The sequence below is a fragment of the Littorina saxatilis genome, linkage group LG6 (assembly GCF_037325665.1).
Source record: "Littorina saxatilis isolate snail1 linkage group LG6, US_GU_Lsax_2.0, whole genome shotgun sequence".
NCBI classification, from domain to species: Eukaryota; Metazoa; Mollusca; class Gastropoda; order Littorinimorpha; family Littorinidae; genus Littorina; species Littorina saxatilis.
The window spans coordinates 23,250,493-23,267,691 of NC_090250.1; the positions used below are offsets into that span (position 1 = coordinate 23,250,493).

Below are 17,199 nucleotides of genomic sequence, written 5' to 3' on the forward strand. Positions count from 1 at the left end.
TCAGTCACGCAACATCTTCGTTTTTATACATGCATGTAAACATGTATTAATAAGTGTTACGACACAGAACACGAGAAAAACACAGACGACACTACCATACGTGTGTTACATTCTAACTGTAAGACAATCATAATCCAGACGGCATGAATAAAGCTTCACAATTTTTTTCCAAAAATGTCTATATAATAATTTAAAAAAATTCATTTTAGTGTTCTGCTTGGAGGTTAAAGATACGTGCCTGTAAGCCTCTGTTACAATATATGCAACAAGCCTGTCACTTGTGTCAGCTTCCATAACAATATACATGTATGCAAACAGCTACATCCAAAATAAGATTCCATGAGTTTTTTTATTTAGCATTTCTAAAAAAAGCAATATCACGAACATTCAACCGCGATTTAATTGTACACGCACTGCTTAATTGTAACCTGTAGATTACTTTGTATGATGTCGGTGTCAGTTACATTGTCATAAACAGTCGTTTAATGTGTCTGTGTAATCCAATGTGCACAACAGTTTCTTTCATTCTATCATTGCGTACCTGTAAAAAAATTTTTTTAAAAAGTCATATCAATCTTATGTCACAATGACCATGAAAGTACCTTTACAGTTGCATGTCATTTAAAGTCAGAGTCACTGAGAAAATTCAGAACACTCTTAGCCCAGAGCGCAGTGTGACGAAGAAACGTCGTTCTCCGCAAGGGGCAAAGGACCTAAGTAAGCAAGAAATGGTCCGGAGGGATAGGGAGGGGGGGGGGGGGGGGCGGGGGTGAAGAGAAGCCAACAATACGGTCCGCAGACAGCTCATAGGAACTCCGACCTTAATTCACCGAAAAGCAGTTTGTTTCCAAAACAGCCTCACTTGCAAATGAACACAAACAACTTAAATTCGAGATGCAGTTGACAACCACTTTAAGCCACCGACTCTTGACGAGCGAGGTGAGAGGGAGAGATTGGAGAGTTTGGCGAGGGCTTCCCGAGCTCCAAAGCCCGTTGATCGTCTTGAAGTAGTTGTTACGCACAGAGACATTTTCACTCCCGTAAGCCGTAGCGTCGTTTGCGCGTGTCATACGTCCCTCGTATGTCCGCCCCTCCCCTTGAGACTGAGGAGACGACGCTCGTTTTAGGCTGGTCTTTCTTCTTTGTCAGATCTATGTGAACTAACTGAGGATTCTGTACATACCTAAGTCTATTAGGTACATTAACTGGTGATGGTCTGAACGTCAGATGCTTCAATGTCAGCCGGCTTTTATTCATGAGTAGAGTAGCGGGTGTACGCTGTACGAGAACTGAACTGAGAGAAAAGAGGGTTACAATTATTAGTATTTTGGCGGTCGGAAATGTTGCAAGACTGAGTATTGGAGGAATAGGAGCGAAGGCGGACATCGGATTTTAACCGTTTGTGGATATGAATCGAGTACCAATAGGCAGAAAGGATGTGACTGGAAGCTGACTTTCACATTCATAGCAAAGCCTAAAAACCACCACCATACCAAATGTAGCAGAATTGAAAGAGAGAAAAAAAGAAGCTTAAATCCACCACGATCTTTTGGAATGACAGGTAACATTTTACGGATATATTTCGCAGTGTATTATAATTGTGATATTGGACTTTGGATGCCTAGCTAAAGAATATTTACAAGAAAACAGTCGGAAATAATGCAGCAACTCGGGCACAGAAGAAAACAGAACGATAGTATGGTACCTTGTCGGTGCAGCTACAAAAATAACGAATAAGGAATATCAAACTGATAAGTGATTACCGACTAACACGATTCGTGGAAACACTCCGCATGACTGGACGTTGTAAAAGAATGCACAGTATTCAACCCATTATCTGACTGGCAAGATTCTACAAGCAGCAGCAAGAGGAAAAGGGGGAAATGAATGAGTGTTAACGGTTTGACACCTAAAGTCGATGTCATTTTTGAGTTCATTAGTTTGCTAGCAAGTCTACACCAAAAGCTGCATGTAGCGGCAAAAGCGCTTCAAAACAAACACGTGACTTTCTGTCTCTCCGTCTGTCTCTAGCCATTCCATTTATCAATTGTGGATTTCACCTGGATTGATTTATATATATATATGAACGAACTGTATGCCTGAGAAACACGCACAGAAGAAATTTAACAGGTCATTGTAGACTTTGCCCTAGCTGGCCTAGCACTTGCATACATGCAATTGTCAACGAAGAATTGAGTTAAAAAACAAAGGAATAGGCCTACTGTACTAACCGATACAAGAACGAGACAAGTAACATCTTGTCTCGTTCTTGTATCGGTGAGTACAGTATTCCTTTGGTTTTTTTTTAAACTTTGTTCATCTTACCACAGTCACTTCGTTGTTTAGATATTAACGAAGAATTGATGACTTTCTGTTTTGTACCTGTTCGGGTAAAACCTTGTACGAGAAGTATGTGACAGTGATTTATACAATAGGTGGACTAGCTCTGATAGACACTGTGAACAGTGACAAATGGACGAATTCAGGGGAGTGTATCAACAAGGATGCTGAAAAGGGGTGGACAGTTTGGCGCATGTAGGGATATTCAAATTTGTCGTGGTATGCAGCATTTGTCTGTCAATTGTCGTGCGCTTGTTTTGCCCTGAAATAGAATACGTTGTGTCCATGAGACCACTTAAACCTGAATAGAAAAAGGTTGCTTTACATACATGTATAATTTACTTCTGGTCTTTGGTGGTCTCTAAAATTCAACACGACGTTGGGGAAGACACGGGGATGGCATGTTAAAGTTACAAAGCTTCTATGCCTTTGAATACCGTTAGGAATCGCCTTCTGTCTTTTTCAGCCCTGATAAATAAAGATCGTATGAGCAAATCAAGCATATAAACTGAAACGTAGGGGAAAAATTCAGGCATGGCATGTAAAAGTTTCAAAACGTGTTTGTCTCCGGGTACCTGTCTAAATCGCCTTCTGTCTTTTTCAGCCTGATAAATAAAGAACGTATGAGGTAATCAAGCATATAAACTGAAACGTTCACATCATAACGCACCAATAAGTATGATCATTACTTTATATGTTACTGTCGCGACGTCATTCTCACGATCAATGTGAACAGAACATTTCGACACCACACTCCAGTGTCTACCAGAGTACTAGTTCTTCCCTGTTAACGTTTCAGCTGTGAATGTAGACCTGTACCAAAGATTATATTAACTGCTACGCAGTGAAAGTTTTATATCATGTGATACTTATCAATAATGACTCAATGTCCAAATTATACAACTCTCAGCTCGATTTAAAAGGGTTAGTTTACGAGAAAAATGCCTGTTAAGATAAGACAGCTTTTCATTACACACATTCCCTTCCACACCATTCAAGGTAACTCACAATGGATGTCCCCTTCTTCTTCCTTTTCTCAAAGGAGCAAAAATTGCGCCAGAATCGTTTAGAGCTGTTTAAAAAGTGATACAAAGTCTATTCCACGATAAATTACAATCCATTCATTAAAGCAGACCTGTTTATGAGCTTTCTTTCTTTCTTTATTTGATGTTTAACGTCGTTTTCAACCGTTGTTTATGAGCTAGTTTTTTTTGTAAATGTATGCAGGATGACTACCAGAATTTTTCAGAGCTGTTACAAAATGACACAAACACTATTTCACGACATAACCCATTCATAAAAGCATGAATATGTGACAGTGTGTGTTGATGCATACAGTGCGCACGCCACCGCCGGCATATTAACATTAAACTGTCATTCCCTCTCTCCTATAAAACTGAAATGATATTCATAACCGTAACAAGCCGACCCTATGACAAAAGACAGGGGATATCAGAAGCATTAAACGTCTCACAGCAAGGCGTCTGGACCCCCAAACAAAGGAAGGCAGGTGAGCATGACACATTTATTTTAAGGGGTGTTCCAATATCTTGCAGACAGTCTCCCCATTGCCCTTCTCTGGTTGAAAGAAACTCGTCGTGTGTCTTGGACAAAGAAATTCAGGGCATAATATCATACTTATAGTCCTTTACGTGCAAACGATTTGGGCTCACAATCTCTGATCTGGTCAGGCTTTTACATGGGGTAAGGCTATCCCTTCATTTAATCAATCAATGACGCTTATATCGCGCATATTCCGTGGGTACAGTTCTAGGCGCTCTGCAGTGATGCCGTGTGAGATGAAATTTTATACGGCCAGTAGATTGCAGCCATTTCGGCGCATATTTACCTTTCACGGCCTATTATTCCAAATCACACGGGTATAGGTAGACAATTATTAACTGTGCCTAAGCAATTTTGCCAGGAAAGACCCTTTTGTCAATCGTGGGATCTTTAACGTGCACACCCAATGTAGTGTACACGGGGGGAGGGTTCGGACACCGAAGAGAGTCTGCACACAAAGTTGACTCTGAAATAAATTTCCGCCGAACCTGGGATCGAACTCACGCTGACAGCGGCCAACTGAATACAAATCCAGCGCGCTACCAACTGAGCTATATCCCCGCCCGTACATTTAGACATACGCTAAAAAAAAAAAAATCAGCGGCCTTGGTCGGTACGCAAGAGTCGAGTAAAGAGACTTCAGTGCGGGATAAAGTACATTGAGGGTACAGTTTATCCCGGACTAAAGTCTCCAATTCCGTTCGACGTACGCGATGTTGCTTTCTGCGTAGAGTGAGATTTTTTTTTAAATGTTTGTGAGTGTGTGCATTAACTTCAGAGATGGCCACCAGTCTCTATTAAGAAAGTATTTCATATATTAACTTAAACCGCCGCTTAACACAAGGCTTTTCAACAACACCATAAGCGCTGTCTACCATTACACCCGTTATTATCAATCTATTTGCACAACTACAAAGAACTCTTTCACGGGCAATTCCATCGCCCGCTGCGCCAAGCAGGTACCCTCCTGCTGCTGGTCTGAATGAAGGGAGAAAAGGAACTCAGTGACTGTACACTGAAAATTAGCTGAACCAGACACGGCGTGTACTGATAACAGGGGTAGACTCGAAGTTTGTCTAAGACGCTGACCATCTTGCAAAGAAAAGCAATACAGACAGCAGGGCTCGAGCAAATCACCAACCCGGCTGGGAGTTTGCCACGGTGTTGGATTGGTTGTAATTGAGATTCTTTTGTGATTTCAACGAATCAAACCCCTCGGTTTGTTCTCGTCCTTTTGGGTTTCACCCACTTTTGCTTCGTGCGCATCTGCCCAGGGCTCATAAGACTGCGCGTCCCGGCGTCCTACATGCACTAGAAACCAAAAACACGTTTTCTTTATTTGGTGTTTAACGTCGTTTTCAACCACGAAGGTTATATCGCGACGGGGAAAGGGGGGAGATGGGATAGAGCCACTTGTCAATTGTTTCTTGTTCACAAAAGCACTAATCAAAAATTTGCTCCAGGGGCTTGCAACGTAGTACAATGTATTACCTTACTGGGAGAATGCAAGTTTCCAGTACAAAGGACTTAACATTTCTTACATACTGCTTGACTAAAATCTTTACAAAAATTGACTATATTCTATACAAGAAACACTTAACAAGGGTAAAAAGAGAAACAGAATCCGTTAGTCGCCTCTTACGACATGCTGGGGAGCATCGGGCAAATTCTTCCCCCTAACCCGCGGGGGGTCAAAAACACGTATAGACATTCTTGAAGGGGGTTATCATGCCGCGTACCAGCGGTCCTAGTCTGCTAGTTTCCCTGCAACATAAACAAGAACGTACACTTGGCTGTACTTCGAAGACGAGAACACTTTCTGACGAATCGGTACCGACAAAGACTTACGAATTAATATAAGCGATATAAAAAAATATCTTGTGACAAATAACGCTTTTGTGAAGGTCTCACAAAAATGCATAAAGTCCTGCTGGCTTTGGTACCCTCTAAACATTGCAATTGGGGGTCCCAGCACCCTCTACCTAGAGAGTGGTGGGGCACACTGAGACCTAGACATACAGAGGGACAGAGGAAGAGAGGGGAGGGAGAAGAATCGAAGCAAACCACTTAATTTTGTAATCCCATTGCATCCATTGACAATAACAACATGCCTGACTGCAGCAATCAGGCCCACAGGCGACAAACAAAATCAGCCATGCGTTAACTTCATCACCGCATAATTAGGGGAAGCAGCTGAAGCGAATCGAAGCTGGGGTGGAAAGGTTATCGACCTGTACAAATCATCCAGTTGCATTTTTTTCTTTGGTCTCGTCTTGACACACAGACAGGCAGACAGACAGACAGACAAACAGAAGCAGGCACGCACGCACACTTACACACACTACATACACACACACGCACGCACACACATGCACGCACGCACGCAGGCACACACGGCAAACGGACAGACAGACAGACAGACAGACAGACACACACACACACACACACACACACACACACACACACACACACATGGCAGTCACCAGTTACAGATTTATCAAAACACCCGCTAAGGTCAGTCTTAAGCATTCTTTCCAATGTGAGTCATCAGCAAAAACTGTAGGGGCTGCCATCGAAATTAGTTTTTGATTAGCACCTTGAACAAACAACAAAATATGACTTAAACTCTGTACAAGAAAGAGGCTGACAGACTGCGTGGGAACTGTGTACATTGGGTTTGCTGAATACATTTTGCACTAAAATTAGAAGTCATATAATTGCTTCGGTCCTCGACGAAGTGAAACGGCTAGGATTGTTTTGGCGTTCATAAGGCAGCAAAGTCAATTCGACTTTTCTGTTGCTTCTGGATGCCAAGGTGGGAGAATAATTAAAAGCAACACTGGGCACCCAAAGCAACGAACAAATCCTGCAATATGAGACTGAGAGCCCAACTTTAAACACTGGCGTTAGCAGCTTCAGACAAATGTCGCCTACAGTTCCTAAAGTTCCATCTTTGTAATTGCAGACCAAGTTGAGCAGAACTCAACTACGCCCAAATCTATTTAAAGTTAAACTGTGTATTGGAATTTGCTGAATCAGATTAAATGGGTCACTAGGCACCCCCAGAGCGGCTGAAATTGTCAGCACTAATTTCTTAACTCGCAAAATAATGCCTCCAAATGTTTTCTGTCTGCATGGCAGAATCAGATTTGTACCAAAGTTAACTTTTCCTTCGCCTTCAAGAACTGCAGTTAAATTAGCATTTGTTGAATAACAAGGATTCGTAATTTCTCCCGCCCGGCGGTTCAAATGGACTTTAATGTAACATTCAAAGTCTCGGGCAACGGAAGCGGACAAAACACATTGTGAATTCGACAGGTGAAAGTTCCACACAGTGCCACTTTCCTGCAGCTGCAAGGCACATAAAACGCCGCTAACCTTTCTGGCTACAAACAGACAGGTGCAACCGGATTTATATAGTATGAATGAGAAAGGGTCATCTTTGAAGATACATACTTTTCTTCTTGTACACAGCAATAGATCCGCCCCAAGCTTTTACATGGGGCATCTATTGCCTGCCTGAATCATGTGAACAGTAGGAATTTTGTGAATGTTAAAAAAAACCAGAGTACCAGAGATACAAGTCTAATTCGTAGACAAACAGAGAAACAAACAAACAAACAAACAGACATAGTGAAAGCTATAAGGCCCCCCCCAAAAAAAGGTCTGTTTACGGTAACATAGGCCAAAAAAATAGGGTCGGTAGGTCGGGATTTTTTTTTTTTTTTTTTTTCCCAAAAAAACCATATTTTTACGTTATTTTGCCAAAAAAACAAGATTTTTTTTTTCCCCAAACGCCAAAAAAAAGTCTAGGGTCGCGCGAAAAAACTAGGGTCGGTCGGGTTACCGTAAACAGACCTTTTTTTTTTTTTGGCCTAAAAAGGCGGCTTAAAAAATACTTTCATGTCTGAAAATGTTCAATGTTCAATAAGAGCATCTTTCCGCCATTTGGACACATGCCAAATGAATACATATCTACAGTGTGGATATTTTGTGTGCAGAGTGGGATTTCTTGTTGTTCTGAATTAATTTCTCAGATTGCATTGACAGTGTCAGTTACCATTTTAATTCATCAACAAATCCTTGACCTTGTTAATCTTAATGACGGGCGCTGTGGCGTGGTGGTAAGACGTCGGCCTCCTAATCGGAAGGTCGAGGGTTCGAATCCCGGCCGCGGCCGCCTGGTGGGTTAAGTGTGGAGATTTTTCCGATCTCCCAGGTCAACTTATGTGCAGACCTGCTAGTGGCTTATCCCCCTTCGTGTGTACACGCAAGCACAAGACCAAGTGCGCACGGAAAAGATCCTGTAATCCATGTCAGAGTTCGGTGGGTTATAGAAACACGAAAATACCCAGCATGCTTCCTCCGAAAGCGGCGTATGGCTGCCTAAATGGCGGGGTAAAAACGGTCATACACGTAAATACGTGGGAGTTTCAGCCCACGAACGAAGAAGAAGTTAATCTTAATTTAGTGTCCTTTATTTTCATGCAGAACAAACGAGGGACTCCGTCATTGTGCAAAATGCGACCACACACACGTTGCCACAGCTCAAAACGTTACATTAAATCACGCTGACAGTTAAAATGCAAAACCAAACCGATCTTTTTATGCACTGCCTTTTATAGTTAACTAAACTTTTGTATTTGAAATAGCCCAATGCAGTTGGTGTAGGCCTTAAGCTTATTTTAATCGTTTGTCCAGTATTTAATTTAATTCTCTATTTTTGTATGAACTCAAATGTTTAGTGTTCTTAGTATGTCTTGCTAGGCTAAGTTCTATTTAATCAGATTATGTCAGCGTGTGCTTATACCTAAAGATATTGTAAAGCGCATAGTGCTTTTAGTTATGCGCTATAGAAATCTCCTTAATAAATAAATAAATCTTCACTGTTGTGAACGGGGAAATGATTTGATCATTGCAAAAACCCGAACATGCACCTGAACACAATAACGTTGAAACGGAATACAAGTGAATGCTTTGTATACACAAATTTACTGGCAGCGAACAGGGTCATCTTTGAATCTGTCTGTCTGTCTGTCTCTCTCCCTCTCAAAACTCTCTCTCAAAACTCTCTCTCCCTCTCTTTCTCAACCCTCTCTTTCTCCCCCCTCTCTCTCTCTCCCTCGCTATCTCTCTCAACCCCCCTCCCTCCTCTCTCTCTCTCTCTCTCTCTCTCTCTCTCTCTCTCTCTCTCTCTCTCTCTCAATCTCATCCCTCTCTCAATCTCATCCCTCTCACAACCTCACCCCCCCCCCATCTCTCTCTCATTCTCAACCCCATCCCCTTCACACTCTCTCACCTGCCCCCACCTTCCTCTCACTCCCCCCCCCCCCCCCCACCCACATTTTTTTTTATGGACATTTTTTTAAGCCGTGTCGTAGCGTGACTCGACTGTCGCATTGAGGTTTTCTCCGGCCACCCAATGCGAGTTGCTGTCAGTCAGTGCATTCTTTTGTCCCTTCTGCTTTTCCTCCCATTTTTGACTCTTGTGTCCCTCACGATGCAATGAAAAGGCTGCTGTTTTATTTAAAACGGAACAGATTCTTAAAAGCCGTTAGCGGTTTTTTTCTCGCCGCAATCACTTCCATACAATGTGCAGGCTGAGCCATACAAAGAGTGAGGAATCAAGGTGCAATTAGTTTGTTGTTTAATGTTTTGTTCCCTCGCACATTTATGTTCAAACACAAGATAATGGTTCGTGTTATTGTTAACACTTTGTGCAGCAGACGATAGAGGCGATATCCTCCCCCCCCCCCCCCACCACTGTAATGCCAAAATTAATGTAGACAGTGCAGCGTATTTTAAAGAATAAGACACAGTTGAAACTTAACTTTAACAAAAAAGAAGAAAAAAGACAATACAAGTAATGAACTCTGAACCCTGAATTGAAAAAAAAAGTTCAGAACAATACATTAAATCTTACATAGAGACGTATATATATTGAACATACAAACCATATCGGCCTAATCAACCATTTAGTTTCGACATTAAATAAACAAATTAAACCTACTACAAAGATGTAGATATTCAACATATGCATCAATAAAGATGCATATATTTAACATATATTATAAACTACATCTGCCTATAATCAGCCATTTAGTTTCGACATTAATTTGATTAAATAACAAAGATGTAGATATATATATATATTCAAAATATAAATTGGATCATGTCTAATGATCGATCCCTTTTTGTTTTGTTCTCACATTCAATAAAATTAAATAATCACTACTTATGTCAAGAAGGGAACTAGAGCCAACTGCCAAGCAAGCAAGGAGTAACCAACGAACGAACGAAACACACACCCACACAGCATATATACGTATGTAAACCATGGCTCAACTAATTAAGCTATAATTATAAACATTTGTACCTCAGTGTAGTGTTAGAAGTCCGATTTCTGACGCGTTCAAAAAGCTTTCTATTCAAGTGCTGAAATTTCTGTCACCTGAATGCCAGCGACAGGTAAACTTGCGCTATTATGCCTGCTGTCTATGTAAACTAATTAGAGGTTCCAGTGTGAAAGGGGGGTAACGCACTGTGATAAAAGGGTAGGCCTTAATTTGCTCTCTTCGGGAAAAAAAAGATTTTTTGACTTGGTGGCAAGAGGTGACTGAGAAACATAAGGGTAGAGTGGGTAACGTGTGTAAGCCGCAATTTGAAATGTTTGTTTACGTTCAGAAGCTTTTAGCTTCACATTACAAAACTGAAAACGGTCTATATTGTACGTATTGCCATTTTTGCTATCTCTACCCCAACCCTCTACCCACACCCCCTCGGTAGTTTATGCTTTTTTTTATGGTTGATTTTTTTTCTTAATGCATGTATTTTTTGCTTCCGTGAAATATCTGGTCGAGACTCAGTTTCACCCAAGCTTGCATGCACAATGGTAATCTAGATATACCTCATAATGGGATGTGCAACAAATAAACACACACACACACGCACACACACACACACACACACGAACACACACACACACACACCACACGCGCGCATGTAGAGAGAGAGTGAGAGAGAGAACAAGAACAAGAACAATTCTTTATTTAACGAGGGTAATAGATCTGCGAAAGAGAGAGAGAGAGAGAGAGAGAGAGAGAGAGAGAGAGAGAGAGAGAGAGAGAGAGAGAGAGAGAGAGAGAGAGAGAGAGAGAGAGAGAGAGAGAGAGAGAGAGAGAGAGAGAGAGAGAGAGAGAGAGAGAGAGAGAGAGAGAGAGAGAGTCGCATTTCACTTCACCACACTGAATAAATCAACAAACAGGAACCTTAAATGCCCACGTCACCCAACCCCAACCATAAACGCCTGCAGAACGACCACACAAAACTCCAACAACGTTGACAACACACACCATTAAAGGGACATAACTCCTCGACTTACCTGCGGCCACAGCAGACGACAGAACGACGAGAACTTGAAGGAGTCCGCACCGCCAGCCCCACACTCGCTGTATCATCCTCGCAGCGCACGCACAAACGCACGTGCGCACGAATCATGAGAAGACAGACACACACACAGACGAAGTCGTCGATCAGTACTCCACAGAAGACACAGGCACGAGTCGGCGAAGAGTCTTCATTCCAACAAGTTGCCTGCACACAGACAGAGTTGACGGAGTTTCACGCAACGTCGGCTTGAGCCATTTTGATTTGACTGAATAACTTCCTTCCCACCCCCCTGTCAGTCAAGGGCCGGCGACCAATCAGCGGCCAGCGCCTGTCTCGCGCCCCTGCGGTGTCGCGTGACAACACCTGCCCGGCACACACAAAAAGCGGCCCCGCGGCAAAAGGCACGCGAAAATGTGACACACCTGAGGGAGATCGTCTGTCATGCAAAATATCTGTGAAGGTGCATGTTACTTGCAGTAACAAACCTGATACATGGGCGGAGTGCTTACCTGTCTTTTGTTCGATTTGTCTGCTGGCTAATCTGGTTAGTTCAGTTTCCGCCCTCCTTGTGATATAGCCTACAGGTGTATGTGTGACTGTGTCAGACATTTTACTGGTACCAGAGAAAGAATAACAGCTCTGTGACTGTAAGCATTTTCCCATCTTTATCTTTCAGCCGCACAAAAGAGGAAAAGAAAGCATGATAACATAAAACCAAAAGACCGTTTTTCACATAATTAGGTGAGAGAGATCAGATTTACATAATTATATATATGTAGATACATTTTAAACTACTAACAAAAAAACAAGCAAACCAACCAACAATCAAAAATCTTACTTACATTGCATGTGCATAAATTTACAGACACTGAGATAGTCGACGCACTGACACATAGACTGAAATACAGGCTTACGGACAGACAAGACACATTTGAAAAAAGCTCATGAAAAACATAACAAGTCGGAAACTAACAACTACGACAAAGAAATCATCAGCCAGTTTATAATAGTGAAAAGATTCGAAGAAATCGATGTTCTCTGTTTGGTAAGTATTCTAAGGAACTTCTTCCCTTTTACGCAGATGCTTCGTAAAAGAAAAGCAGCTTAAAGTGTGTGTCTGTCGCTTAGCAACAGAAAGAGGAAAGCTAATTTCGCGAGATCCACCATTCCAAATGAAACGTAAGATGGAAGCACTCCAAAAAGATAAGAGGAAACCGACTGTATCAGTGCTAGCAAAGAATTCACACACACACACACACGCACGCAAATGTATGAACTCACACACACACACACACACACACACACACACACACACACACACACACACACACACACACACATACATATATATATATATATATATATATTTATACAGAGTGTTTATCCCTTGCTATGTCAGGGAACAAGCAGACACACAGGCTAATGGACACACAGACACACAGCCACACACACACACCCAACACACACACACACACACACACACACACACACACACACACACAAACACACACACTTACAACCACAACCACACTTTTGTTTTCACGTTTTTGTTTTTTATTCCCTACACCTCACCCTCGCCATCTTCAAACAGCCTCGAGCCAGTGCTTCTTCCCTCCCCATTACAGTGCCCTCAAATAGCATTCCCTCGCGTACAAATCGATGATTTTTCAGCCAGTTCTTATTGAAATTCATGAACGAACGAGTCCCTCCCTTCCAGCCGTATCGATCGTGTCTTAGGTGGCATCCGTTGCCGAACATTACAGCGCACGGCCATGGCCTACAGACAGGTAGCAACTCTAGAATTGATTGCAGGGGAAATTGCGCAGGTGAGACAGCTCAGGTGAGTTAATTTTTGATAAAGATGAAAAGGCCAATCGATGGAAAGGGTGCGGAGGTAGAGTAAGAGTCATGTGTGAGGCCGTGCACTGTCTGAATGTGTGGTTTGAAGGGGGGAGGGTACGAGTGTGTGTGTGTGTGTGTGTGTGTGTGTGTGTGTGTCCTTTTGCTCTTTGATGATTTGATTCTGACCCTCTTTCCGATATCACTTTCCGGTTTTACACAATATCAATCTGTTCTAAACGATGAACTATCACGCGGGTGGGGAACTGTGACATTTGAATTATAGCCATACCTACTGTTGCTGTCATGTTGATTTAGGCTTCAGTGGGGGTAAATTTAAAGGAGAATTTCACCTGAAGCATATTCGATGCAAACAAATGCAGAGAAACACTGGCTTTTGAGCTGTAGTTGTACCTAACATATTGTTTCTTTGTCTGTTCGTCTGTCTGTCTCTCAGTCAGTGCGTGTGGGTGTCTGTCTGAGAGACTGAGAGAGAGAGAGAGAGAGAGAGAGAGAGAGAGAGAGAGAGAGAGAGAGAGAGAGAGAGAGAGAGAGAGAGAGAGAGAGAGAGAGAGTTAATTCAAGGTCGCTTCATACATGTTTGCAATCAAAGCGAAACAAGCTTGGAATGAACTGAAGAATTTAGTCTTGATTCTCTGACTGTCCGCCTGTATATGTGTGTGTCTCACAGTCTTTCGGTCAGTCTGTTCTTGTGTCTATTTGTTGTTCTGGGACTGGGGGTGGGGATGGGAATTTAAATCATGTCAAAGATGAAAAAACAAATCGACGCAGAATAATTGAAACTACGACGACTACGAATCATTCAGCAACCTGAACTTGACAGTTAATTATTTTGCAGTCTTAACGTACGAGGTGGATTACATTTCTAGTGCATTTATATTAACTCGTGGTTCATCCTTTCAGTTTTGTGTCATGAGATACTTTTTAACCTTTTTCGTCATTAATCATTACCTCGCCGGCATTTTGCAAGCGAGCCACACGATCTTGAGATAAGTTCTTTTTCTGTTTCATGATTATGTGTCTGTCTGTGTACTTCAAAGACCTGTGGGTCGACATACTAGTAAATGTAACGTTTTGTCTTGTCTAAAAAAAAAAAAAAATGAACACTGCATTTTTGTAAGTAGGCCAACCAGCGTGATCTACGCAACATACGTGTGTGTGCGTAATAATAATAATAATAATAATATGGGAGATTTATAGAGCGCTTTACATTCTCAAAGCGCTTTACAATGACAAACATACATAATACATACAAAGCAAAGCAAAAGCATGTGCAGCAGCATTCAGCACACAAGTGAACAACGAAACTCAAACACTACATCGATACAATCTGCAAGCATACTAACACAGGCAAAACATTCAAACATTCAAACAGTCTCTCTTTGACATGTGAGAACGACCGCGTGATTTAAAAGTTCAGCTACGTCGAAGTCGATTTAGTGAAGAAGAAGACAGAACCACTCCAAGCTGAGGACATGTTCATAGACTCATAGTAACGTTCTCTCAAGTGAGCCGCCATTGTTCGTCTGTATTTGTTTTTCTGTCCTTTGAGTAAGGATAGTTTTAAGGAAACACATTGTTGTTACTTGAAATGGCCTTGCTGAAAATTGGAACTGTTCGGCATCAGAATCCTGTGCACTTTTTCAATGCAAGTAACAAAATACAATATAAAGTAATGATGTGTAATAATGGCTTTTTTTTGCAAGCATTTATTTTGATAATCTTTCAGCATAAAAATCAAACAGAAAGCATAAGAGCTGTTTTTTTACTTTTATTAGGCTAAAGGTAACATTTAAAAGGATGATATAACTGATTTGAGTCACTTTAAGAAATGAAAGCAGAGAGAGATTGAGAGAGAGAAGAAGAAATGAGAGAGAGAGGGAGAGGGGGAGAGGGAGAGAGAGCTAGAGAGAGGGAGAGAGAACAATAAGAGATAGAGAGAGAGCAAGAGAAAGAGAGAGACGAAGAGAGAGAGAGAGAGAGGGAGAGCCGGGTGGAGAGGGAGAGAGTGTGCACGAAGAACTACATTTGTATTGTGATGCTAAGCGAATGAATTATACAACGAACAGCACGTGCGCAGATCGAATTAGAACACAAAATCTATTGTCAACACAGAAACCCACGCTGTCATCAGTCCAAACTCTTTGATAATGCAATCACAATATGACTGGTCACAATCTCTTGGTCAAAACTTGCATGCAGCAGCGACACAAATGGGTCTCTTGTGTATTGAACATAATTTTCACTGTCATCAATTGTGCAGGCAGTAATTGTTTTAATGGAGGTATCTAACACGAACTTTCAATTTAGATGACATGACAGGAAAGCTATTTAAAGGCTAAATTCAGTCATGGGACGAGCGTTTATGGAACAGGAATCAAACAAAATGGAGGGTACCAGCGATCGCTAAAATGTTCTTGTAGGTATGGTCCAATTTAGAAAGCATGTGCATCTGATTTCACGGCTGTGCTTTGCAGCTCAGAATCCAAATGTTTTATGAAGAAGAAGGGAATGGAGAAATAGGGAGGGTGGTTGTCTGAAGTTTATCTAATACGTGATTACATTGTTTTGTTCATAGAAATGTAAACATGTACAATTAGTCTCCCTAAAATTTTAAATATAAAATTATTGGTGTTAACTCTTGGCTTAAAAAAAAAATCAGAAATTATCGATTACTCCATATAACTCCTTCCCTCTTCTCCCCTTTTTTACATCGTAGCAAACAGCTACAGGCGCCATTTCCTCATTTCGCTTTAAATATACCCCTCCCTTCTCTCTCGCTCTGTCCTCTTCCCTTCAACCAACTAAGATCTTCCTCAACCCCTCCTCCTTTCCCATGCATAAAGCAGCAGGGAGGACGATCCTAGAAATGCAAAAAGGTTTGTAGGCGAGATTTAACACGTTCCCAGCTTCGTCGGACCATTACTAATGTAATGGCTGCATTAAAAACCACGGAGGTCTTCTTTTTTCATTGTGCTTGGCCGCCTAGCATAGAAAGATGCAAATCAAGACTTCTATACAAATTCATTATGACAGAAAATATACGGTATCTGTTTTGTTTTGGTGTCTATACGCACACAGGTCATTTTCTTGTTTGGTTTCTGTGGCAGTGCGGGTAACACGTATTTTTAAAAGCAATCTTGAGTTCACTTTTGCTTTACAACATGCTTTGAAGACATCGACTTGATCGATTTGTATTCACACATAAAACAAACTCTTGAAACTGTGTTTTGTCATCGTGTTGAAGTTGTAATACCAAATTCGACAAGGTACGGTCTTCGCCATAATAGATACCTTAAAAAAAAAGACACCCAACATATCAGAAATCATGGGATGGTTTCTTCACAGTGACATCCAATCTCTGACGAACTGTAAAAAGGAAACACATTGTCAAAAAAGGCCTCTTGCATTCAGTTCTGAGTTGTAGAGCCCTAGCTCCGTTTCATTGTTCCTGTCTCGTTATTTCTGATCGTGCAGGAAAAAGTGCACCTGCCTCAGGTAACAGCTCCAATTGCATTGTGAGAGCAAGTTATCAAAACCCCATCGAGAAACTCTCCTTTTTCGTTGTTGAGCAAAACCATAAAAAAGGCATGTTGAAGTCATTAAAATGTGTCGTTTTAGAAATGTTCCGTGTCTTCATAGCACACAGAAAACATCGCATACACTCCTAGGTCCCCAATGTCATGGCCATTGAGAATTTGAAATGTATTTTTTTGGGGCATAATTTATAGCCGATTTATTTCGTGCACAGATATATGATCTACAAGTTAATTAATGCACTTCTGTTTCGTGTATATATATCAAAATCTCCAGCTGTGTCTCTATCTGTTGGAGAGGGGGGGGGAGTGGTGGGGGGGGGGGGGGGGGGGTCCTAGGGGTTCCGATAGCTCTTAGAGTTTCATAGTTCTCACCATGTCTGTATAGTGTATGTATTAGTTACTGTGATACCAAATTGTCTTACCCATGTATGTATGATGCTATGCGCCAGTGATGTATGAATGCTATTTATTTTTGTTTTTATCACACAGCAAGCTGCTTTCCTCGTGT

At 41.5% G+C, this 17,199-nt stretch overlaps 1 protein-coding gene across 1 annotated transcript in view; it reads right to left on the minus strand.

Moving 5' to 3' along the window:
• Window positions 1-11,705, minus strand: part of LOC138968788 (uncharacterized) — a 64,848-nt gene extending 53,143 nt beyond the window's left edge. Inside the window, exon 1 of the mRNA XM_070341431.1 lies at window positions 11,285-11,705. Coding sequence (XP_070197532.1) covers window positions 11,285-11,360 — 76 coding nt within the window. The 5' untranslated portion in view covers window positions 11,361-11,705. The remainder of the gene's footprint in view (window positions 1-11,284) is intronic.
• Window positions 11,706-17,199: the final 5,494 nt, after the last annotated feature.